Source organism: Labeo rohita, chromosome 25, assembly GCF_022985175.1.
Source record: "Labeo rohita strain BAU-BD-2019 chromosome 25, IGBB_LRoh.1.0, whole genome shotgun sequence".
Taxonomy (NCBI): domain Eukaryota; kingdom Metazoa; phylum Chordata; class Actinopteri; order Cypriniformes; family Cyprinidae; genus Labeo; species Labeo rohita.
The window spans coordinates 14,026,682-14,051,152 of NC_066893.1; the positions used below are offsets into that span (position 1 = coordinate 14,026,682).

The 24,471-nt window shown below is 32.2% G+C and overlaps 2 protein-coding genes across 3 annotated transcripts in view; one reads left to right on the top strand and one right to left on the bottom strand.

Annotated features, from left to right (window-relative positions):
* Positions 1-24,471, top strand: part of cacna2d4b (calcium channel, voltage-dependent, alpha 2/delta subunit 4b) — a 48,480-nt gene that overhangs the window by 15,243 nt on the left and 8,766 nt on the right. Inside the window, exons 8-26 of the mRNA XM_051099809.1 lie at positions 182-332; positions 419-493; positions 4,725-4,814; positions 4,902-5,015; positions 5,216-5,294; positions 7,171-7,304; positions 7,511-7,528; positions 7,940-8,098; positions 9,874-9,948; positions 10,081-10,167; positions 10,269-10,340; positions 10,604-10,665; positions 10,850-10,917; positions 12,717-12,762; positions 12,890-12,987; positions 13,221-13,314; positions 13,470-13,562; positions 14,089-14,219; positions 14,314-14,382. Coding sequence (XP_050955766.1) covers positions 182-332; positions 419-493; positions 4,725-4,814; positions 4,902-5,015; positions 5,216-5,294; positions 7,171-7,304; positions 7,511-7,528; positions 7,940-8,098; positions 9,874-9,948; positions 10,081-10,167; positions 10,269-10,340; positions 10,604-10,665; positions 10,850-10,917; positions 12,717-12,762; positions 12,890-12,987; positions 13,221-13,314; positions 13,470-13,562; positions 14,089-14,219; positions 14,314-14,382 — 1,715 coding nt within the window. The remainder of the gene's footprint in view (positions 1-181; positions 333-418; positions 494-4,724; positions 4,815-4,901; positions 5,016-5,215; positions 5,295-7,170; positions 7,305-7,510; positions 7,529-7,939; positions 8,099-9,873; positions 9,949-10,080; positions 10,168-10,268; positions 10,341-10,603; positions 10,666-10,849; positions 10,918-12,716; positions 12,763-12,889; positions 12,988-13,220; positions 13,315-13,469; positions 13,563-14,088; positions 14,220-14,313; positions 14,383-24,471) is intronic.
* lrtm2b (leucine-rich repeats and transmembrane domains 2b) lies at positions 14,473-22,934 on the bottom strand. Of its 2 annotated transcripts, XM_051099806.1 has the most exons (4): positions 22,626-22,934; positions 20,144-20,318; positions 19,322-20,068; positions 14,473-17,488 (listed from the first exon to the last, which is right to left on the bottom strand). In XM_051099806.1, the coding sequence occupies exons 2-4, from the start codon at positions 20,166-20,168 to the stop codon at positions 17,010-17,012; spliced, it is 1,251 nt and encodes a 416-aa protein (XP_050955763.1). In that variant the 5' UTR covers positions 20,169-20,318; positions 22,626-22,934; the 3' UTR covers positions 14,473-17,009. The 2 variants fall into 2 exon arrangements, with proteins under 2 accessions (XP_050955763.1, XP_050955764.1); XM_051099807.1 differs by lacking the exon at positions 22,626-22,934 and having other exon boundaries at positions 20,144-20,763.

Here is a 24,471-nt window from a genome sequence, read left to right on the forward strand (position 1 = left end):
ATAACGAATGACTTCAAAATTGTGAATTTTTGATATAATGCCCAGTCCTAGACCTAAATTGGTTACTTTTATAATAACTTATCAGTCAATATTACTATAAAGCGTTTAGCATAGCCCTCCATACCCTGATCTAAAAGTGTCCTGGGCCATCTTCTAAGAAAATCCTCTCTCTCTGTCACAGGTATATCCAGGCTGCCACCTCTCCTAAGGACATTGTGATTGTAGTTGATGTCAGCGGCAGCATGAAGGGTCTGAAAATGACCATTGCCAAACACACCATCAACACCATCCTGGACACGCTCGGGGAAAATGACTTTGTCAATGTTATTGCAGTAAGAGCACACTTTGTTTTCCACTTAGCAGCACTTTATTGTTTGAACAGCATGGTGAAATATGTTTTCGTGCGTCCTTTCTTTAGTACACTGATTACGTCCGCTACGTGGAGCCCTGTTTTAAGGGAACGTTGGTACAGGCAGACTTGGACAACCGCGAGGTAAGTCGATTATCCACTTCACTTGAGCCTGAGGAACTAAGCCAATGATTCCAATCGGCACTGCAGGATACCGGCTTTCTACCTTTCCCTCATATGCACTCACGTACACCTCATACACATTTTCACACATAGTTTTCCTTTTAGAGCCTCTTTTTCTTTTACGTCTCTGAATTATTATTTAAGTCTGTAAATTTATTTTGAATTGTTTACTGTTTTAATTTAATTTAATTTAATTTAATTTAATTTGAGTTAATTTAATTAAAAACTAAATATATTTGTAAAAATTATGACTGATTTCAAACAAATTTTCTGAAGACTACTACTGCTACTGGATAGAAAAACAATTTGGTAGTCCCAAACTCACCCCATTAAAATAATACAAAACTATAAAGTAAATAAATAAAATGTAAGAAAATATAAATAAATATAGCAAAATAAAATATTAAAACATTGTAACAAATTAAAAATATACAATTCAAAAATCATCCAAAAATAAAATAAAAAATTAAATTAAATAAACACATCTTGAGCCAGTGTTGCAATTTTGGGCTGGTTTTGTTGGAATCACAGAGCCACGATTTTTAGACTTTTCAACATTTGTAAGATTTACTTATAATTGATTATAGAGAAAATATAAGTAAATAAATAAATAAACTAATAAGATAGAAGAAAATATATGAACATATGGGAAAATAAAAATAGGATATAAATAAAATAAAAACATTGGAACAAATGAAAAAATATAATAAAAATTACCAAAAAAAAGTTAAAAAAAAAAAAAGAGTTAAACTTTTTTGGAAAATCAACATTTGGAAGATTTACATATAGTTGGGTTGGTTACTTGTAGAGGAAAAAATAAAATAAAATAACATATATAAAAATAGGATATAAATAAAATAAAAACATTATAACAAATTTAACAATATAATAAAAACCATCTAAAAAAATCACATGTAAATGTTTGCTGGTGTGTTGCTTTTGATGGAACCACAGAGTTAATATTTTTAGACTTTTTTGTAAAATCAACATTTGAAAGATTTTCTTATAGTTGGTTATAGTAATTTATAGAGAAAATATAAATAAAATAATAAAATAAATAAATAAAATATAAGAAAGTATATTAACATATATACAAATAAAAAATAGGATATAAATAAAATAAAAACAACGAATGAAAAAATCTAAAAAAAATTATTTAAAAAAAAAAAGTAAAAAAGACTCTTCTGGAAAATCAGCTTTTGAAAGATTTACTTGATTTACTTATAGTTGGTTATAGTTACTTGTAGAGAAAATATAAATATAAATATATATATATATATATATATAAATAAAAAATAGGATATAAATAAAATAACAAATTTAAAAATATAATGTACAACATCTACAAACATGTAAATGTAAATGTTTGCTGCTGTGTTGCTTTTGATGGAATTATTATTTTTAGACATTTTTGGAAAATCAAGATTTGAAAGATTTTCTTATTGTTGGTTATAGTTACTTATAAAGAAAATATAAATAAAATAAATAATTAAATAAATAAATAAAAGCAAAATAAATAACATATAAAAAATTAAAAATAGGATATAAATAAAATAAAAACATTAGAACAAACTTAACAATATAATAAAACTCACCTAAAAAACACACCTAAATGTTTGCTCTGGGGTCACGTTTTTTTGGGAACTCAACGTAGTGGCTTACTTATAGTTGGTTATAGTTACTTGCAGAGAAAATATACATAATTATAAATAATAATAAAAAAATAGAAATAGAAAATTGTAAAATAAAATAAATATTAACATTTTAGCAAGTTTAGAAATATAAAATATTCATTAAGATTTAAAAATCTTAAAATCATACACTTCTTGAGCCAGCGTTGCAGTGCCGGGTTGGTTTTGATCCGCAAAGTTAATATTTTCAGACTTTTTTGGAAAATTAACATTTGAAAGATTTACTTATAGTTGGTTATAGTTATAATAAATAACATATACAAAAATAAGAAATAGGATATAAATAAAAACAAATTCAAAAAATGTTGCTGTTTTTCAGAAACACTAGGCTGTAGCTGTGACACTAGGCCCATCCACATTCTGCTGTCGCTTTCAGTCATGTGACGGACTAGCGACTGGGTGATTTGATCTAATGTGCAGCTCTTTTGCTTGTCATAAATCAGAGAGCAAGTAGGGACGTACTCTAATCTCTGGAATTATAGAGTGATCGGATAGTGAAAATAACTGAAGGCAGCACGTTTCATCTTTCACATCACTCTCATAATACTGTTTTATCAGTTTTATAAATGCAAATGGAATAGGCCACATATTTACATCACTTATAATGCCATGAATTGGTTCATCTCTATATACCTAGAAATTAAGGATGACGTTAAACGTACAGGACAGTTGGACAGGTCTGTGCAGCCACAGACTGGTACTTAATACAGGGCGATGGGTCAGCAGAGCTTGTAATGATATTTCAGGTCTAAGTCACTCAGCATCTGCTCAATGCGTTGACACAGATCCTCTAAGAAATACTCAGAAAGACAGGAGCACCGTGACATCTCTGTCCCGCCTGCTCAGACGGTCAACTTGATCCTGAGTCGTGTCCCATTTTTGTTCATCGTGTAACTGCGCTTCAAAAGACACGAAAAAGAGTATATTGAGAATGATGTATCTAAGTCTGAACCCATGTATTGTCACTGCTCAACCGTTATCTGAGCATCAAAAGACATGCAAGTTTGTGAAAATAATGTTTTAATATGGTATTTCAAGCAGTACAATTTGATAATTAATTAAATAAATAATTAAATTAATGAATCAATATAATAATTAAATACTTTTTTATTTTTCTTCTGTTTTATACTATTTATGTCTGTGTTATTTTAGAATTGTTTATATATTACTATAGCATTTATTAATATTTTGAAGTTTTATTTAATTTTTTAAAATCTAATATTAATTTTGAAAAAGTGAAATTATCAAACACTTCATGCAATGGTGGAACCACAGAGTTAACGTTTTTAGACTTTTTTGGAAAATCAGCATATGAAAAAATGACTTGGTTATTATATATATATAAAATATAAGAAAAAAACATGTTTATTAAAAATAGAATATAAATAAAATAAAAACATTATAACAAATTTAAAAATATAATAAAAATCATCTAAAAAATCACAAATGTGTGCTCAGCGATTATCTGGGCTGCAACAGAAAAGTTTGCGAAGATCATGTTTTAATGATGTATTTCAAGCAATGCAATTTTATAATTAAATAAATAATACAACTATTAATTCAATATAATAATTAAATAAAAATTAAATGTAAAAAAAATAACTAAAAAAATACGGTTTTGTCAATACCATTTTATTTTATTTTATTATTTTCAGTTTAAAGGAAAAATCTCCTTTTTCCTCTACTGTTTTATACAATTTTATATTTTCTTTATTTTTCGTTTCTTTTTTTTATTATATTGTACCTGAGAAAAAATAAATAACATAAAATGTAAAAAATAGAGTATAAATAAAATAAAAACATTATAAAAAATTTAAAAACATAATAAAATCATCTAAAAAATCACAAATGTTTGCTTAGTTATTATCTGGGCAGTAAAAGACATGCAAGTTTGTGAAGATTATGTTTTAATGAGGTATTTCAAGCAAAAAATTTTATAATTAAATAAATAATAAAATTAATTAATAAATATAATAATTAAATTCAAATATTTTTGTATTTTTTCAGTTTTTACCTGTCGGTACCATTTTATTTTTTATTTATTTTGTAAAGAATTAAAAAAAAAAATTGCCTTTTCTTCTCCTGTTTTATACAATGTAATTATTTTATTCTTATATTTTATTTATTTTATTATTTTATTTATATTTTCTCTGTAAGTAACTATAACCAACTAAATCTTTCAAATTGATTTGAAGTCTAAAAACTGTAACTCTGTGGTTCCATCACTGCATGAATTGTGTTTGTGTTTTTTAAGAATTAATTATATACTATTATAGTGTTTATTAATATTTTGAAGTAGCTTTTATTTTTATTTTATTTTACGTTTTTTAATTTTAAGCTTTTTTATCTGCTACATATTTTTTCAGCTTCATTTCAAGTAAAGAACAACACTAATTTAGGAAAAGCAAATATTTTGGGCCATTTTCCTTTGATAAAATCTTTATCTTTCTGGTTTTATTGATATATTTTCATTTTTTTCCCCACCCCATCTCTCTTTTCAGCATTTCAAGCTGCTTGTTGAAGATCTCCACGTGAAAGGAGAGGCTAAAGTAAAAAAAGCCATGAAGGAGTCGTTCCGCATCCTGGCTGACGTCAGTATCATTCACACACATATACAAAACTATACATACGGTGCCAACCGTCTGCACGCCCTCCATGTTTCTCTTCCTGTCTCCTAGGCCAGAGCAAATGGTCAGGGCAGCCTATGTAACCAAGCAATTATGCTGATCACAGACGGAGCCATGGAAGATTTCCAGTCAGTGTTTGAAGAGTTCAACTGGCCTGACAAGAAGGTAACACACAATCTGCTCGCTCAACAGGGAACGGAGAGGATAACACGTGACGTACTATAAAATCTGCATACTGCTCTGTTAAACTGTTGGAGAACCTTCTGGAAAGAAAATGTGTAGTTTTTCTTTCATAAACAGATAATGAGAGTTGATTGACCATGAATGTATTCATATATTTCCTCAACAAAATGTAATGATTTTAGGTACGGGTTTTCACTTACCTAATTGGCAGAGATATGACCTTCTCAGAAAACGTCAAATGGATTGCCTGCAACAATAAGGGTATGTAATCAGCCAATAATAAATATGTAATCATTTACTCTCCCTTGTGTGCTTCCAAACCTGTGTTTAGGCGTTCAAGCGCGTAGCGCTGAAACCGTATTGTAATTGTTAGAATGGTCATGGATCAGCGATCTCCATGTAAAACTGGTCACGCAGACCAAACCGTAAGTTGTAGAGACTTGAAACTTGGAGGGATGGTAGTACTCACACTGCCTACAACATGACCAAGGCTCACCCCAATCGGCCTGACAGGGGTGCTACAACGAACAAAAGTACGAAATTGCTTATAACTCCTAAACCGTCAGTCACAGACTCAAGTATCTTATGTCGTTGAACCTATAACTTCTGAACTGAATCAGATCTGTTTGAAACTCAGAACACTTATGTAAGACCTCAATCTGAGGTCACAGGGCAAAAACCAGGGAGCTTAGCCACTTGGTGGCGCTATAAGAGGGGGAAAACCCATAAAAATGGCTGTAAATGTGCAACCATTTGTTCTTTCAATGTGCACGGTCTTGGTCCAAAGTGCCACAAGGGTCTGTAAGGACATTTGTGTATCGCAAAAAACATGACCGCCATTGGCTGACAAATTTTGAGCACCCGTTACGTAAGGTTAATGGAGGCCGATCGGAACAAAACTCAGTGGGCCTATTTGACTCACGGCCCCAAAGGTCTGAGAGACATTTGAAAGAAATCGGTCACTGGGGCGCAATATCGCATTTTTCAAGGGCGTAAACAGTTGTACACACGGTTTTTCACACATCCACGCAATATTCATATCATATATTAGAACTCCTCATTCTGAACAACTTTCCCTCTAGAACCCCTGCTGTCAGTCAAATCATTTGTTAAATGATTGAGAAGATGTAAAAAAAAAAAAAACTAGTTTTGCCAATTAGTCCTAGGTTTATTTTGGCTCTTTTTGGGGAAAAACACTGCAGTACAGTTCTCTGGACTCTCTAGGTCAATAATTATCAAAAAAAAAGTTGAAATTTACCCTTTGGGAGGCTATAATGGGGTCGTTTAGAAAATGGGCCGGTCCAAATTTACCCAAAATCCTATAAAGCCCAAATGAAAACTCAAAACTTCAAAAAACCTGCTGAACACATGAGACAGGTGATTCTGAACAAGCGTGCTTAAGGAGGTCGGACCACAGCTGGCACTATAATAGTTAAAAAGGACTGTTTTTCTATGATAAATGACCTGGATTTGGCAAAAATGCTTTTTTTAATCATTGATTTAGGTTGGTACAGCCTTGCTAAATAATATGTAATATCTTTTTCCTTTTACACTTAAATGCCTTAAGCACTTGAACCCCCAGTAATCGGTGCTTGCAGCTATATTTTTTCTTGCTTCTCTAAAGCAAAAGATTGAACCATTCACCCTTCATAAAAGGACGCAGAGGTACCATAAAAGTGAAAAATGACTTGTGCTGTATTTCAAGTGTTCTGAAGCCTTATAGTTTTTGTGAGGAACAGAAATTTAAGTCAATAATCTTCCCCTTCCAGTGAGCCTTTAACCGCTACAACTGGATCATCAAAATAGGGAGTCGAACTCAAGAAATAGATCAATTTGATTCACTAATGAAACATTCAGATTGGATCATTCATAAAATATAATACATAAACATAAAATAAACCCTTATTCATTTTCTGAGGTGAAGATTTTCGCATTTAATTGTAGTCTGCATCTCACACAAAGCTATCTTACCACTGTAGAAGATAGTAAATAAAGTCATGGACCACTTTTATGTTACTTTTATTGTGCTTTTGTGTTTTTTGGAAGCTTGAAAGCTCCAGTTTACTGAGCTCTTTATGGCATCTATTCACAACAGGAAAATATGCAGTAATCTTATGCTAGTATTGTATATTTACAGGTTACTATACTCACATCTCAACACTGGCTGACGTACAGGAGAATGTCATGGAGTATCTTCATGTTCTCAGTCGACCGATGGTCATCAACCATGACCATGACATCATATGGACCGAGGCTTATATGGACAGTGTGGTGAGTGTGGGATTATACCATTCTGAACATCTGATAATACAGAATTCACATTTCATAAATTCATTTCCAACACTCATTTCCAACTGTGCTTGTTTGATTTCAAAGCATTTTAATGTGATTTTGTTGTGCTGTTTACTCATATGTAACTGTTTCTGTACTAATGTGATTCTTTTCCGTTCATCGCCATAATCTTCTCTATCACACAGCTTCCTAACACCAAGGAGGTAACTCTTAGAAACAGTAAAACACATGCCAGTGTACTTTAGGATGTGTAGATAGAAGACTTTAGATATTTAGCCTGTGCTCGGAGTGTGATGTAGTTGTTATCCGGTCAGCATACCAAGACTTCTTGGTTTAGGACTCCCCCTGCTGTTTATCATCATTTATCACATTTGTGCTGGACATTTGATGACCTGGAGCTTTCACATGAAATGTAGTTTTCAGTCCATTTTACTGCTATAATTTGATGTATTACTAAGCTAAACATGAAGTTTATTTTATTCCTCTGGAATTGTTTTGATCATAAAATGTGGGAATGATGAGACCAAGAACATGCATTTGGAGAGTAAATAGGTTTTTCATTTCATGTTGACTTTAGCACATTAGATATTAAATTTTTCAAATATCTCCTGTAGCTGTTCAAAAGCAAAGCTCACAGTCTTCTGCTCATGACGTCAGTGGCCATGCCAGTGTTCAGTAAGAAGAAAGAAACACTTTCACATGGCATTCTGCTGGGAGTGGTGGGAACTGACGTCCCCCTGCTGGAGGTCATGAAACTTGCCCCGAGATATAAGGTAAAAAAAGTATAAGGTAAAAAAAGAAATCACTGCCAACTTCAGGTTGAAGCATTTTTCAGAATATATTTATACCACAAATTAGCAGACACACATATAAATATGAACATAAATATATAAATATGGAACATATACATGGTATATTTTGCATTAATATAGCATATTTTCAGACCATAAAATATTTTAGAGTTTTATATTAAATATATATTGTGTAAGTATTTGCATTATTTTTGTTACTTTTGTACACATTTACATTCAAATTCTCAATAGCATAAAGTATTTCAAATTTTAAAAATACTGCAATATATATTTTAAAATAAATCATCTTAAATGAAAGGCAGTTTAACAAATGCTACTATGAAGTATAAATATTTTACAATTTAAAGGAATAGTTCACCCAAAAATGAAAATTCTCTCAATAATTACTCACCCTTATTTCGTTCCAAACCAGTAAGACCTTAATTCATCTTCAGAACACAAATTAAGATATTTTTGATGAAATCTGAGAGCTTTCCAAAAGTATTCTGGTAGCTCAATTTTAATGATGCCCTTACTACCTTTCTGGGCCTTGAACGTGGTAGTTGCGTTTCTGTCTATACAGGGTCAGAAAGCTCTCGGATTTCATCAATATTATCTTAATTTGTGTTGTGAAGATGAATTAAGGTCTTACCAGGGTTTGTACAAGGTGCTTAAAGTGCTTAAAATACTTAAATTTGTACTTGAAACTTAACTTGCTGAGATTTTAGCTGACTGTCATCACCACCGTGTGCATATAGCGAACTGAGTCATTTACACTGGAACCTCTCTGATTGTTTGAAACTCGTGACTTTGATCATTGATATCAAGCGATCAGAATGGAGCATGGATCGTGAAGCGATTCACTAGCAAAAACCAGATCAAATTAAAAGAGCCATTCATTTTCGAATTTAAACATAGCCTGTTACAATTTTAAAAAGCACAGTGATGGGTGTGACAGAGCTTTTCGAAACTCAGAATCTGTTAAACCATTGCATCATAAAATGATTCACTGTTTCGAAGCGCTCCAGTCTGATCACGTATTTCCAAACATTTGTTTCAGATCAGGACTTTAAATTGCGTATCACAAAACATTTGTTTCAGAATCATTTGATTTAGATTTGGACTTTGGAGTGCAGATTGCAAATCATTTGATTTAGATCGGAACTTCAGAGCAGATTTGCAAATCTTTTGCTTTATTTGATTTAGATCGGGACTTCGGTGCGGGTTTGCACATCAGGATTTTGCTAACCCTTTTTCTTAAACAGTAGAAAACATCAAACCATTAAGGCAGTACAGTTATAAAAACAAAACAAGGAAAAAAGGTATAAAGTATACACAAATACATATCCCTTAAAAAAAGTAACCGTGGTTTTACTATAGTAAAAGTGTAGTATACTTTAATAATTTAGTAATACATTGCATGTGCATGCATCACTTTATTTTTTGCCATTTTTTATTAGTATATTTTTATCTATTTCTCTTTTTTTTTTTTTTGAATTTGAAGTAGAAGACATAAGTGAGATCTCTGATTGAAGTCCTTGAAAATCAAAGAAGTAGTGCATGAAAAGTCCTTAAAAGTCCTGAAATGTTATTTTACAAGATCTTTACGAACGCTGTCTTACGGTTTGGAACTACACAAGTAATTAATGACAGAATCTTTATTTTTTGGTTAACTATCCCTTTATTTTAATACATAACGGTATAAATAATCAAACGTTATTGCACAGATGTCAATTTACCTTATTTTAATTTTATAGCTTGGGGCACATGGTTACGCCTTCCTCATCACAAACAATGGATACATCCTGGCACATCCTGATTTAAGACCACTGGTGAGTCCATCTGAATCTTCTTACTGTCTCAATCACTCAAACATCTGCTCCTCTAGATAGACTATAGTCCATATAATAGAGTGATATTGATTTGTCATCCCTCTTGCTGGTTTTTCTCTATTTTTGTAACAGTATAGTGATGGGAAGAAGTTGAAACCCAAGCCCAACTACAACAGTGTGGATCTGTCAGAGGCTGAGTGGGAGGACACTGAGGACAGTGTGAGTTCTCCACATACAGTATATACACTTACTTCCTGTAAGTATGCCCATGGTTTTAAGGGTCAGAAAAATCCTAATGATGTCCTTCCCTGTCTGTGCAGTTAAGAACAGCCATGGTGAAGGGAGAAACTGGTACTCTGACTTTAGATGTGAGAGCAGCTGTGGATAAAGGGGTGAGTGTGTTATTGCATCAGCCATCTTTTTTTTTGTTATAATATTAAACGACTCGTTTTGGGTGAATCATACAAAGTCCTTACAAGAATGTGTCCTTTTAAGCACATTTGCCTATATATTCTCATTACATATTGCATTATATATATATAATCTATGTTCTTGATCGATTTTGTGAGATATATCCTTTAAATATAGGGATATTGAGCAATAACCAATAACTTAAATCTGCCTTTTTGACTGTATTTTTCATTTTATTCCCCAGAAAAGGCCTATGTTCCTCAAAAATGATTATTTCTACACAACCATCAATGAAACTCCATTTAGGTTTGATATGCTTCCTACTTACTTAAAATAAAATATCTCCTTTATAACCACTGTGTTGAAATAGCTTATTGAAAAACATTTTATTGTAGAGGATTTTACCCTTCTCTTTAGATATTTTCTGTAACAATGTCTTCAGTTGACCTTCATAGGATGTCTTTAATGCATATTTATGATGTGCTTTCAGCTTTGGGATGGTGCTCACAAGAGGTCATGGGCAGTACATGTTCTTTGGGAATGTTTCTGTGGAGGAGGGTGAGTTTACTGTATGATTAATAGCTCATGTGGTACACAGGTGGTGAAAATGAGACAGTAACCTTCAGTTAGAGTACAAGTTTTTTTAAAAAAGGAAATGAATACTTTTATTCACCAAGGACATATTGTTCAAAAGAGAAAATAAAAATATATATAATGTTCTATTTCAAAAAAAACATCCTGAAAAAATGGGTCAAGGTTTCCACAAAAATATTATGCAGAACGCTTGTTTTCAACATTAAAAATAACAATAATAATGTTTTTTGAGCAGCAAATCAGCATATTAGAATGATTTATAGGATCATGTGACATTGAAGACTGGAGTAATGAAAACAAAGATATTTTAAGTTGTAATGTTTCACAATTGGTGGGCAGAACAATCTTGTATGAATTGATGTCAATATCAATATAAAATATGGAAATATTTATATTTCACTCTTTGTTTAAATAATTATAGATCTCAGATTTAATCATTTATATTTTTATGGTTATATTTTTTCTGTTTATGACTGATAATCTGAGTCTGCGACTTGATTAAATTGATACATTATCCACCTTTTTTCCCATAAGAGCGGGCACAGCCATTTGTAAATTTTATGGGTTTGGCTTCCGGCCGCATCCACGTCCAGCTATTTTTATTCTCGTTTTGCTGCTTGATTTTGCAAATTGGTGTGTCTTACCATAATATTTTAATGTATTATCTTAATTATGAACACACTAGCTTGTAGTGCAATCAGTTTTACCGTAGCCAAAATGAATGCTCTTACAGAAGTTTCCTTCATATACCAAAATGATTTAAAGGAGTAGTTCACTTCCAGAACAAAAATGTACAGATAATGTACTCACCCTGTTGTAATCCAAGATGTTCGTGTCTTTCTTTCTTCAGTCATAAAGAAGTTATGTTTTTTGAAGAAAACATTTCAATTATCAAACAGTTATCAAATAATTATCTCCATATAGTGGACTTTAATGATGTCTGCGAGTTTGAACGTCCAAAATGCAGTTTCAAAGCAGCTTTAAAGGGCTCTAAACAATCCCAGCAGAGGAAGAAGGGTCTTATCTAGCAAAACGATTAGTCATTTTCTAAAAATAAAAAAATTATATACTTTTTAACCTCAAATGCTCATCTTGTCTAGCTCTGTGATGCACATGCGTACTCTGTGTAATACGGGTCAATACAGTTAGGGCATGTCGGAAAATTCTCATCTCATTTTTTCCTCCAACTTCAAAATCGTCCTACATCACTGTTTTACCTTTTTTGTAAAGGGCGTTTGACCTTCTTAGCATGTTCACTTTGTAAACACTGAGTTGGTACTTCTGCACCAATATAGGATGATTTTGAAGTTGGAGGAGAAAATGAGATGGGAGTTTTTCGACATACCCTAACTCTATTGACCCGGATTACACAGAGTATGCATGTGCATCGCAGAGCTAGACAAGACGAGCATTTGAGGTTAAAAAGTATATACATTTTTATTTTTTTTAGAAAATGACAGATCGTTTTGCTAGATAAGACCCTACTTCCTCGGCTGGGAATGTTTAGAGCCCATTGAAGCTGCATTTAAACTGCATTTTGGACGTTCAAACTCACAGGCACCATTGAAGTCCACTACATGGAGATAATTCCAGAAATGTTTTCCTCAAAAAAACATAATTTCTCGACTGAAATAAAAATGCAATAAAAAGCTGAACAAACACCCATTTAAGAAATTGTCAACACACACTGAAAAGTATTTATCTGCGTTATTACCAGATAATGAGCTGCCTCATAGCTACTCACCACTTTCTGCTTTATTTAGGTCTTCATGACCTTCAGCAGCCAGACCTCACTATAGCAAATGAATGGTAAGTACTGTCGATTTGAGCTGAAAATATATGAAAACTGAACAGGCCGACATATTCTTCTGAACACTGGCAGGACAAAAGGTCCCTAAAATCTTTATCTTGCTTCGTCTTTGGTTTACCTACTCAGGACGTACTGTGAAACAGATATTGACCCACATCACCGTAAGCTCAGTCAGCTCCAGGCTGTGGTCCGATACCTGACTGGGAAAGAGCCAGACTTGGAGTGTGAGTTTTCCTCAACTGTATTTACATCTTACAGCATTTTCTATGCCGATGACACATGCTGTAAACAAGAAGTTATGTTAATCCTCTGATTTTAACATGTTTATTATACTATGGCTAATTTGGCTAATGGTTACAACACTGTTTAACACATTTTATCATGTTCAAAGGCACACAGTTTATTTAAAAAATAACCGTATGCTGTTTTTAAAGTAAAGGTTTTATTGTTGCATCAGGTGACGAGATACTTCTTCAGCAAGTTCTGTTCGATGCAGTGGTAACAGCACCACTGGAGGCCTACTGGACAGCGCTAACGCTAACCGCCCCCGGGTAAGAGGCTTTTTTTAATCTCTGTATGCTGTGCATTAAGCACCAACACAAAGACAGACTTTTATGTGTGTCACTCTTTTATTTTGAAGAACATTTTGGGGAAAAAAAGAGTGAGTGTTTATAGTCATTCTTTCTTTGCCCTTATCTCCATATAGTGTAGATGAAGGCATGGAGTCGGCTTTCCTGGGAACCCGCTCTGGGCTCATGCGTGTGATCAGATATGCAGGAACTGAGAAACGTGTTGGAAAGTGAGTGAAAAAATATATATATATACTACCAGTCAAAAGTTTTTGATTTTTCTGAAGGATCATGTGACTGGAGTAATGATGCTAAAAAAATTTAACTTTGAAATCACAGGAATAAATTACATTTTAAAATATATTCAAATATAAAAGTTATTTTAAATAGTGAAAAAAAATATTTTACTGTTTTTGCTGTACTTTCAAATAAATGCAGGCTTGGTGAGCAGAAGAGACTTCTTTGAAAAACATTAAAAATCTTACTGTTCAAAAACTTTTGACTGGTAGTGTATGTATGACAAAGTTTACCAGAAATATTTTTAATTAAGATTAATTACAATTTGTATGATTAATTTAACTGCATGTATATATAATGAATATTAGTCACTGAACACTGATCACTGAACTAGCTAAAATACATTTTTAGCATGATTTGAGATAAAGAACAAACATTTGATAACATTTTCAGATTTTATTTTCTGAAATATGCTAGTGAAACAATAAGAAACTGAGAGATTTTGGTCTTTCTCCAAAGGAAGTTCTTGACCCTAGTGGACAAAGAGAACCTCTTCACAGTGGACCACTTTCCAATTTGGTATCGCCTGGCAGCTGAGAACAAACCTGGTCAATTCTTCTTCTATGTCCCACATGATGATATAAACAAAGGTGCTTAAATACTCGTTGTGAAATGGATTTGTCGCAATGTCACTGTTAACATGTGTTTTATCAGTTACAGTATCCTATGACCTCTGTCCAACAGGGAAGAACACCTTTGTGGCGGTAACATCTGTGACAGTTACCGAAGGGAAAAGAACAGCTGTTGCTGGAGGTAAGAGGTCTGCCATTGTTTGTGTGCTCAAATCTGGTTTTACATTCACCATATAATTTTGTGATCATTCAGCACATTAATAATTATACAAAATGGAGTGGGATGCATTAGTTTGGGACCATATTAGAATTTTGTGGGCTGATATTAAATATTTAATTGTTTAAAAACACTAATAACTGAATAACACTTTTAAATATGATCTTTAGCAAATCTGAAAAAGAATATCCATTTTTCACATTGTGCACTATAATGCCTTGTTAAATTTTAAATTGTTATTTTTTTTGCATTTTATTGTCTTTTAAATAATAGAATTTTAATAACATGAAAATAATAACTTATTTATCATAATTATCAAACAGAATGTTAATACTGCTGCATCTCTAATGTAGACACACATATTAAACATAGATATACATTTAAAATGTTATTTTGTTTCTCAATTTTAGAAAAATATACTGTCTAATATGCTAATGAACAACTGATTGATTGCAGCTATAAGAAATCAAACACAAAGTTTGTTAGGAGAATTCATAGTAAATAATAGAAGATTATATGAAATCCTGATTAGTATTTTCTTGTTATGTTCCATAAATCTACTTAAAAACTAGAGACAGAGCTGGGTAGATTATTTGCAAATTGTAGTCCGGACTACTTTTACATTACTTTTAGACTACTGTTGTAGCCATCTGACTAGTGACTGGTCTTTCTGAGTGTATAAAAGAAGTAGGCTGTTTAAGAAAGAAACATTTAAAAGATAAAAAAAAAAGGAACTAGGGAGAATCAATAAATTAGAAAAAGTACCTTGCAAAAGTATTCATACCCCTCATTTTTTTTTTCATGTTTTATGTTATATTGCAGCCTTATGTTTAACTGCTTTAAATTAATTTTTTCCACATCAATTTACACGCCATACACCATAATGACAAAGCAAAAAACAGATTTGTGACAACTTTGCAAATTGATTAAAAATAAAACACTGAAATATGAGCATTGCATAAGTATTCACACCCCTAACTTTGTACTTAACTAAAACACCTTTACAGCCTTAAGTCATTTTGGGTATGATGCGACAAGCTCTGCACATCTTGCATTTGGCAATTATGGGGGCTGGCAGGCATTTTCAGGGTTCTTCAGAAATATTTGATTGGGTTCAAGCCTAGGCTCTGGCTGGGCCACTCAAGGACATTCACAGAATTGTCTGTAAGCCACTCTTGCTGTGTACTTAGGGTCACTGTCCTGTTGGAAGGTGAACCTTCTGCCCAGTCTGAGGTATCTGAATGCCCTGGACTGGGTTTTTATGAAGGCTATCTCAATATTTTGGTGCATTGAGCATTTCTTCTACGCTGACAAGTCCCTCAGTCCCTGCCAGTGAAAAACAGCCCCACAGCATGAGGCTGCTACCTCCATACTTTACTTTTGGGATGCTACATCGCAAGTGATGAGCAGTGCTCGGTTCCCTTTCAAACATGAAGCTTGGAATTGAGCTTCGTCAGACCAGAGAATCTTGTTTCTCACAGTCTGAGGGTCCATTGGGTGCTTTTTTTGCAAAATCCAAGTGTGTTTTCATGTGTCTTCACTGAGGAGATGATTGAGTTTGCCCACACTGCCATAAAGCCCAGATTGGTGGAGTGTTGCAGTGATGTTTGTCCTTCTGTAAGTTTCTTCCATTTGCATATATGATCATGGAGCTCAACTAGAGTGACCATCAGCTTCTTGATCACCAGTCTGACCAAAGCTCTTCTCCATCAGTTGCTCAGTTTGGCCAGGAGGCCAGCTCTAGGAAGAGTCCTAGTTGTTCCAGGCATCTTTCATATGGATAATGGAGGCTACATGTTTTTGTGAACCTTCAGTGCAGCAGAATTTTTTTTCTGAACTCTTCCCTAGATCTGTGCCTTGACGCAAACTGTTTCTGAGCTCTACAGGCAGTTAATATGACCTCAGGGCTTTGTTTTTGCTCTGATGTGCATTTTCAGCTGTTAGACCTTTTCTGAGAGGTGTGCACCTTTCCAAATCATACTCATTCAAATGAATTTGCCACAGGTTAACTCTACTCGAAGTGCAGTAACATCTACAAGCAATTTGAGTGCTCCTGAGCTTAATTTTAAGTGTCCCAGAATACTGAATACTTATGCAATGGAATAATTTCAGTTCTTTATTTCTAATAAATTTGTTATAAACCTGTTTTGTGCTTTGTCATTATGGTGTATGGAGTGTAGATTGATGTGGAAAGTGATTTAAAGCAGTTTAATATAAAGCTGCAACATAACAAAATGAGTACTTTTGCAAGGCACTGTAATTAATTGCTATTTTGTGAATAATATGTAATCAAGTAATCAATAAAAAAATGACTGTAGTCTAATTATGAGAATTTTAAAAAATTTAACAATCTAATTACAAGTACTTAATTTTTGGAATCTGATTATGTAATCCAGATTACATGTAATCAGTTACTACTCATCTTTGACTATTACATTTTTTTAAATCTTTTTGAGTCTTTTTGAACCAGTTTGTAAAATCTGTAATTGCTCCTGAACTACACTGGATAATTTGCTCTCTAACTGTCGCTCCCAAACAAACATTTATAAATCTATGTACATCAATGATAAACTGTAGGTTCCTCATATGCTTTAAACACACACTTCTGGAGGAAATGCCATCCACCCTACACACTCTTTGGCCTCTGCTCCCTTTCCGATAGTCGGCATCAGATCCTCCTTTTCATCCTGCTCTGGTTCCTTTGCCACCATCAGCGGCTGTTGTTGCTGGCTGTTTCCCTCTATCAGCTGCTGCTGTTCGTGAGCCATCAGCATTGCATAGATGCAGCCATAGGTGGCCGTTACCACCATCATCACACACACCACGCCACACACCACCCCAGCTACCACCACCGTGGCAGTCGCTCGGCGCACACTCACAGTCCGGTAGCGCTGACGCATGCAGTCACCTGCCGACCCGGGTGGTACTTGATGGCCATCGGCAGCAGATGGGTTCCTGGTCTCGAGATAGAGGGGGTAACAGTGTCTGAACATCTCCATAGGGATAGTGCGAAGATCCTTACCATGCAAATTAGCAGGCAAGGAGCAGTTGGCGGAATCTACACTGCCACCTATGGAAGGATAAAAGAAAAAGACATAAAACTTTTGTGGAGACTGAAAATTAGTCGCTGGTGCTAATAGCCTTGTGGGCAGCACATGTAGCGTGTTGTGCTTCGGGCGTCCAGGGTTTGTGTCCTGGCTAGTTGATCTTTCCCAGCCCCTACCCCGCCCCCCCCTTTTTTTTTTCCTGTCTAATAACTGTCCTATCAAAATAAGAAAAAAAAGTATTATTATTATAAAAAAAAAAAAAAAGAAACTGAAATGTAATTTAAAATATTCAAATATAAATTCAAAATAAAAAAGGGTTAAATGCATTGGTCTATGTTAAATATGTATGTAGAGTATCTTTTAATGTATAGATTTTATTGAATATAAAATAAAATACCAACTGATAAGTAATTTCATGTTTAAACTGTTAATGATAAACAAATGGATAAATGGTCAGTATTCTATATTATTTAGTCTAAATAAATAAAATATAAAACAGTAAAAAAATAATAAAAAAAGATGAATTTATATATTATTAATTCATAATTTATTTTATAATTTATTATATAATAATAAATATTATTTTATTATATATATATATATATACACACACACAAATAATTATGTACACAGACATCTAAATATTTACTTATTAAAATTTATTAAAATATTAAGAAAGAAAGAATATGTAAATAAATATATATTAAAATAAAATAAAATAGTGAAAAATGATAAAAGATTATTAATTTATAGATAGATTGATAGATAGATATTCGTCTATAATAAAATAATAAAAAAGATGAGTTTGTATATTATTAATTCATCATTTCTTATTTTATGATTAGTTTATATACACACACATATCTAAATATTTACATATTATTTATTACTCATTTAGGATTAATAGCATGTATATTGTAGTCATTAAACATTGATTATTGGACCAGCAAAAAAAAAGAAAATATAAATATATATTAAAATGTATAATATTCTAAATTAATATAAATATGAATATAAATAATAAATTTAAAATCAAATAGTAAAAAATAAATAATAAAAAGATTATACGTTTATAGATAGATAGATAGATTTCTCTATAATAAAGCAATAAAAAATATGAATTTATATATTATTAATTCATAATTTATTATTTTATGATGAATATATGAATATATATATATATATACACACATAGAAAACCTATACATAGGAGCCTGATAAAAATGCTTTTTTTTAAAGACAAATGTGTGTTATAAATTATTAATCTATTGAACATTAATTATTGGACCATTTTTAAAAAACAAAAAGTAAGAAAAAAAGGAAAAAATAGTTTGAAATGCTACAAGTAGATTTATACATCATAACATAATTAACATATCACAGCATTATACTTTACACTGTGAAAATGGGTGTTCATTTTGAGATGTGCTGAAGATTGCAATTAACAGGGTTATTGAATTATTGGTGTTTTTGTGAACGTTAAATGGTGGCGAAGGTAATCTAAATGTAAAAACAGAGTAAATGAGCTTGCAAATTAAAGTCGGCATCAGTAACTCGATCATCCTGTGAAACAACAGACTTCATTCTGGTGATGTATGGCAGATTTCTCTAATCGTTTAGTCCATTAAACTGTCCCTTTATTACAACTGACTGCACCTCGCATTCAGACCCGCCTCTTTCAATCAATAACCGAAACATAAAATCACATCCCATTATGCTTTTTTTAATAATCAATTTCATTTTCATTTACATCACAATACAGACAGGCCCTATTGCTACATCCATTACGTTGTGACTTTAAATCTCTAAAATCTGTCTAAATCAGCCAATAACCAATATACTATGACCTCTCTCACCTGTATATGTAATCCATTCCAGCCAATGCTTGAGTGAAATTAAATTGCAGTTGCAATTCCATGGGTTTCCCTCCAGCAGAAGGTGCTGTAGAGCGGTCGCTGGCTCAAGTGAAGTCTGCTGCAGAGTTCGCAGCTTGTTACCCATAAGCGAGAGCCACACTAGGTTCTGGAGCCCATCCAATAGGTGTGTGGGCACAGAACTGAGACTGTTAAAGGAAAGATCTAGACGCCTTAGCTCAGTCAGGCCTTTGAACTGATCTGGATTCAGTTCCTTAAGCCTGTCGTCTCTTAGCACCAGTTCTCTTAGGCTGCCGAGGCCAGAGAACAAATTAACGGGGAGCCTCGCAAGGAGGTTTTCGGAGAGATCCAGGACCTCCAGGTTATTCAAGTGGGAGAAGCTTGAAGGAGAAAGACTGGAGAGAAGGTTTCTGGAAAGGTCTAGATGAAGCAAACTGCTGAGGTTGGATAAACACCCAGGGTTGATGGTGGAGAGAAGGTTTCTGGAGAGGTCTAGATGTAGCAGGATGCTAAAATTGGAAAAACTCCCAGGTTCCACAGTGGTGAAGTTGTTATTTGAGAGGTTGAGGTAGCTTGTGTCAAAGGGAAGCTGGTTCAGGATGGAGTCTAAGGAAGCCAGCTGGTTAAGGTCACTGCAGTCTGTGCGGTTCACGTTGCAGGAACAGCCTGATGGACAACTTGTAGATGTTCCACAGAAGCACAGAAGAGTCATCAAGAGACCTGAGGAAACTAGAGAACATTGAGAGGGTTAGGAAACTGAGAGTTGAGAAGGTTGAGCATGCTAAAAAAAGTTGAGGATCTTACTTATAACGTTCATTCTGGACTGCATTGTCCTCCAAACTCTGTTGTAACAGTTCCTGAGCAGATCTTTGGAGGAACATCCACTGGTCTAAGCCAAATTAATCATGATGAATCCTCTACGAGATTGGTTGAATTCACTCGGAATTGGTGTAGTTGTTGCAGTCTGGTGTAACAAACACTGTTGGAAGGAAGAATGAAGACTGATGGGTGCTATGATGCATGTTATGCTGGTACAGATTTCTGCATGACATTACTAACAAATTGACTACGATTAAAATGTTAAATTAATGCCCTGCAAAAGCTGAACTTATATTACATCATGAGGTCAAAAAAATTCACAGAACTAAAATGGATTTGAGTTTTCAGAAGGCAAAGAAAGAGTAAAAGAGAGTACTTTGTATGAAAGCTGCCCAGAGGCCCATTGCTTGTTGTGAGAGCAAAAAGCCAAGTGAAAAACTAAAGGCATGCATTGTGAGGTTACTTACAAAGTATATTTTCAGTGATTTAGACTATATATGTGGTATTTTTAATAGTATTTATATTATTAGGTCAAAAGATAATGTGTTATGTTTGTGTGTGTGTGTGTGTGTGTGTGTGTGTGATTTATATTTATATTTATATATAATTATTTTCTACAATATTATAATATATAATTATATATCTCTAATATTCATTGCTCTAGTACTGTCAGAAAAATAACATATGCTTATAAATATGCATTTTATATAAAATTAAAAAATATTTTATGGTCCTACAATGTTTAATATTCATGCAAAATGTAACATTTCATATATATATATATATATATATATATATATATATATATATTATGTATTATTGTAATGTACTATTATTATTATTATTATAAAATACACAATATATTATTTAATTATTATTATTAGCTCTATATTGTTAATATTTTTTTAATTTTATGGTTCTACAATGTTTAATATTCATGCAAAATATAATATTATATATATATATATATATATATACATACAATGTATTATTATATTGTATTATTGTAATGTACTATTATTATTAAAAAATGCTTAATATATTATATATGTTTTAATTATTATTAATAGCACTGTAAGATTAATAGATATAATACTGTCACATATATATTTAGTATAGCTTATAAGTATACATTTAATATAAATTTGTATAATGTTCCTACAATATATATATATTGTATTATTGTAATGTATAATTATTTTTTTAAAATGCAAAATATATAAAATATGTTTTAATTGTAATTATTGGCCCTATAATATTAAGAGATATAATACTGTCACAAAAATAACACAAGCTTGTAAATATATTTAATATAAAATTCTAACACATTTTATGGTCCTACAATATGCATTATATATATATATATATATGTATATATATATATAAAATGTATTATTATTATTATTAGAAAATACATAATGAAATATATTTTTTACATTATTACAGGCTAGCTTATATATATTTAATTTAAAATTAAATATGCTAAATGTGCTAAATAAAATTAAGCACAACAATATTTAATTGACTAGAAATATGAATGAAATCTCTATAAAATTATATTTTAGTGTTATTACAAAAAAATCATGGAAAATTCATGGAAATTAATAAAATCATTAAATATTTATGGAAGTTGTTGTCACAATATTAATGTTATGATCAGCTCAAAAATATTTAACTCATAGAAAATGTCTGTAAGTGCATTTCAAAGATCCTGGAAATTAATAAAAACATTATTGTAAATATTTATGTAAGTTTTTATAAAAAAAAATATATTTTTCGTAATGCTTTATAATATTATTACAGGTTATACAATTATTACAGGCTCTATAATATTAATAGATATAATACTGTCACACAAGAATAATATAAGCTTATATATATTTAATGTAAAATTCTAAAATATTTTATTGTCCATATCCTACATGCAATACACTGTATCATCTATCTATCTATCTATCTATCTATCTATCTATCTATCTATCTATCTTAATAATCTATCTATCTATCTTTCTCTTTTTTGTCCATCACATTTGTTGCATTATACTATCAAGGATTAAACTGTCTACACCATTAGATAATAAATCAGAGCTGAGAACAACATCCGCTTTATCAGTGAAAAGAGGATCAAATTGTGCATGCTGGATGTGCACTTCTCCTAATACAGAAAATTGAATGAAATCTGTAAACAAAAAAAATAGATATTTTTATATCTGGTTAAAAAGGTTTGTTCTAAAGACCTAGAATAGAAATAATATCCAAAAGAAAATGTATCAAAACCATAGATTTACAAATTAAATGGTATCAGCTGTATATGTTTAGTATGAACGACTGCTGTAAAGAAAACAATTGTTCTGTCTAACGAAGTCCTAAATATTGAATGAGCACAAACAACGACCATAGCTTATTTAAGCTAATCAGTGAGAAATGATTATGATTGCATTAAAAGCAAAACAGACGTGAAACATACCTTCCAGCAGTCCTCATCTATGGGTCCTCATGATTACTCCTCTCAAGCTCTCAAGACAGAGTGAGCAAATCAACAGAAAATGAAAGAAACAAGAAAGGAACTGGCAGCTCAGAGCTTGAAAAGTCCAGAGTGTGTATGAGCGTGGGTCACATCAGTAAGTAGGACTAACATTAGAACAGTCTGTGCCTGCCTGCACGGCCAGAGAGAGAGAGATGGATGGACTGAGGAGGGGGCAGAGAAGATAAAACATCAGCTGATACAGCTTAGAAAATGGGAGCCTCTTCAGTTTTTTCATGGCTCTTTGCTGTAGCTTATAATGTTGAACGTATAAGGATTAATCGTGTGGTATACAGCGTCAACAGATGTTGTCCAGCAAAACATTACACTCTGGAAACATTAGGGAATTTTAAAATGAAGATTTGCAGAGCTCAGAAAATCATGGAAATGAATCAAAATATTTATGGAAATCGTTAACAAAATATTTGTTGATGTTCACCCTATTTTTTTTTGTTGTTATGTTTAGCACAAAAATATTTAATTGACTAGAAATGTGAATAAAATCTATGCAAGCCCGTTTCCACCACTAAATAAAAAATAAAAAAAGGGTAATTGTCTTTTTATCTCACAATACTGATGTTTTTATTGCAATTGTGTTTACGTCTCTTTTTATTTCAGAACTGTGAGATATAAACTAGCAATTTCAATAACAACAAAAAAAAAATAGCAAATGAAGTCACAATTTTGAGAAATAAAGTCAGAATTGCGATATATAAACTTTTTTTCTCGCAATTATGAGATATAAACTTGCAATTCTGAAAACATATCATGCCTTTTTTCCCCCTCAAAATTGGACTTTATAACTCACAATTTCGAGTTTGTCTAACAATTCTGAAAAAAAGTCAGAATTGCGAGAAAAAGTCAAAATTGCGAGATACAGACTCGCATTTGTGAGGATAAAAAGTCAGCAGTTGTGAGTTTATATCATGCAATTCTGAGAAAAAAAGTCATAATTGCAAGAAAAAAGTCTGAATTGTGAGTTTTTATCTTGTAATTCTGACTTTATTTCTCAAAATTGTGAGTTTATATCTTGCAATTCTGAGAAAAAAGTATTTTTTGAGAAAAATTGTGAGATACAAAGGTTTTTTTGTAGGATTTGCAAGAAAAAAGTCAGAAATGTGAGTTTTTATCTCGCAGTTGTTTTTTTCTCGCAATTGTGTGTCTTGCAATTCTTGCAATTCTGTCTTTATTTCTCGCAATTGTGAGTTAATATCTCGCAATTCTGAGAAAAAAGTAAGATTTGCAAGAAAAGTGTCCAAATTGTGATAAAAATCCAAATTGTGAGATACAAAGGGTTTTTTGTAGGATTTGCAAGAAAAAGGTCAGAAATGTGAGTTTTTACCTCGCAAATCTGACTTTATTTCACGCAATTGTGAGTTAAAAGTCCAAATTGCAAGAAGAGAGAATTGTGAGATACAAACTGGCATTTGTGAGGGAAAAAAGTCAGAATTTTATCTCGCAGTTCTGACTTTATTTCTCGCAATTCTGATTTTATATCAAGCAATTCTGCGGAAAAAGTACATTTTGCAAGAAAAAAGTCAGAAATGTGCGTTTTTATCTTGCAATTCTGACTTTATTTCTCGCAAATGTGATGTTATATCATGCAATTGTGAGAGAAAAGTCTAAATTGCAAGAAAAAAGTGAGAATTGTGAGATACAAACTCACATTTGTTGAGTTTATATCAGGCAGTTGTGAGAAAAAGTCAAAAACATCAGACAAAAAAATAAGAGAAAAAACATCAGAAAATCAGAAAAAGTCAAAAACATCAGAGAAAAAACATCAGAATTG

Excerpts from the sequence above, each read along its gene's own strand:
- lrtm2b (XM_051099806.1), bottom strand. The coding sequence starts at position 20,168 with ATGCAGTCCAGAATGAACGTTATAA. Across the intron at positions 20,069-20,143 it reads GTCCAGAATGAACGTTATAA|TTTCCTCAGGTCTCTTGATG; the intron begins GTAAGATCCTCA and ends AATGTTCTCTAG. Across the intron at positions 17,489-19,321 it reads GGAATGGATTACATATACAG|GTGGCAGTGTAGATTCCGCC; the intron begins GTGAGAGAGGTC and ends ATCCTTCCATAG.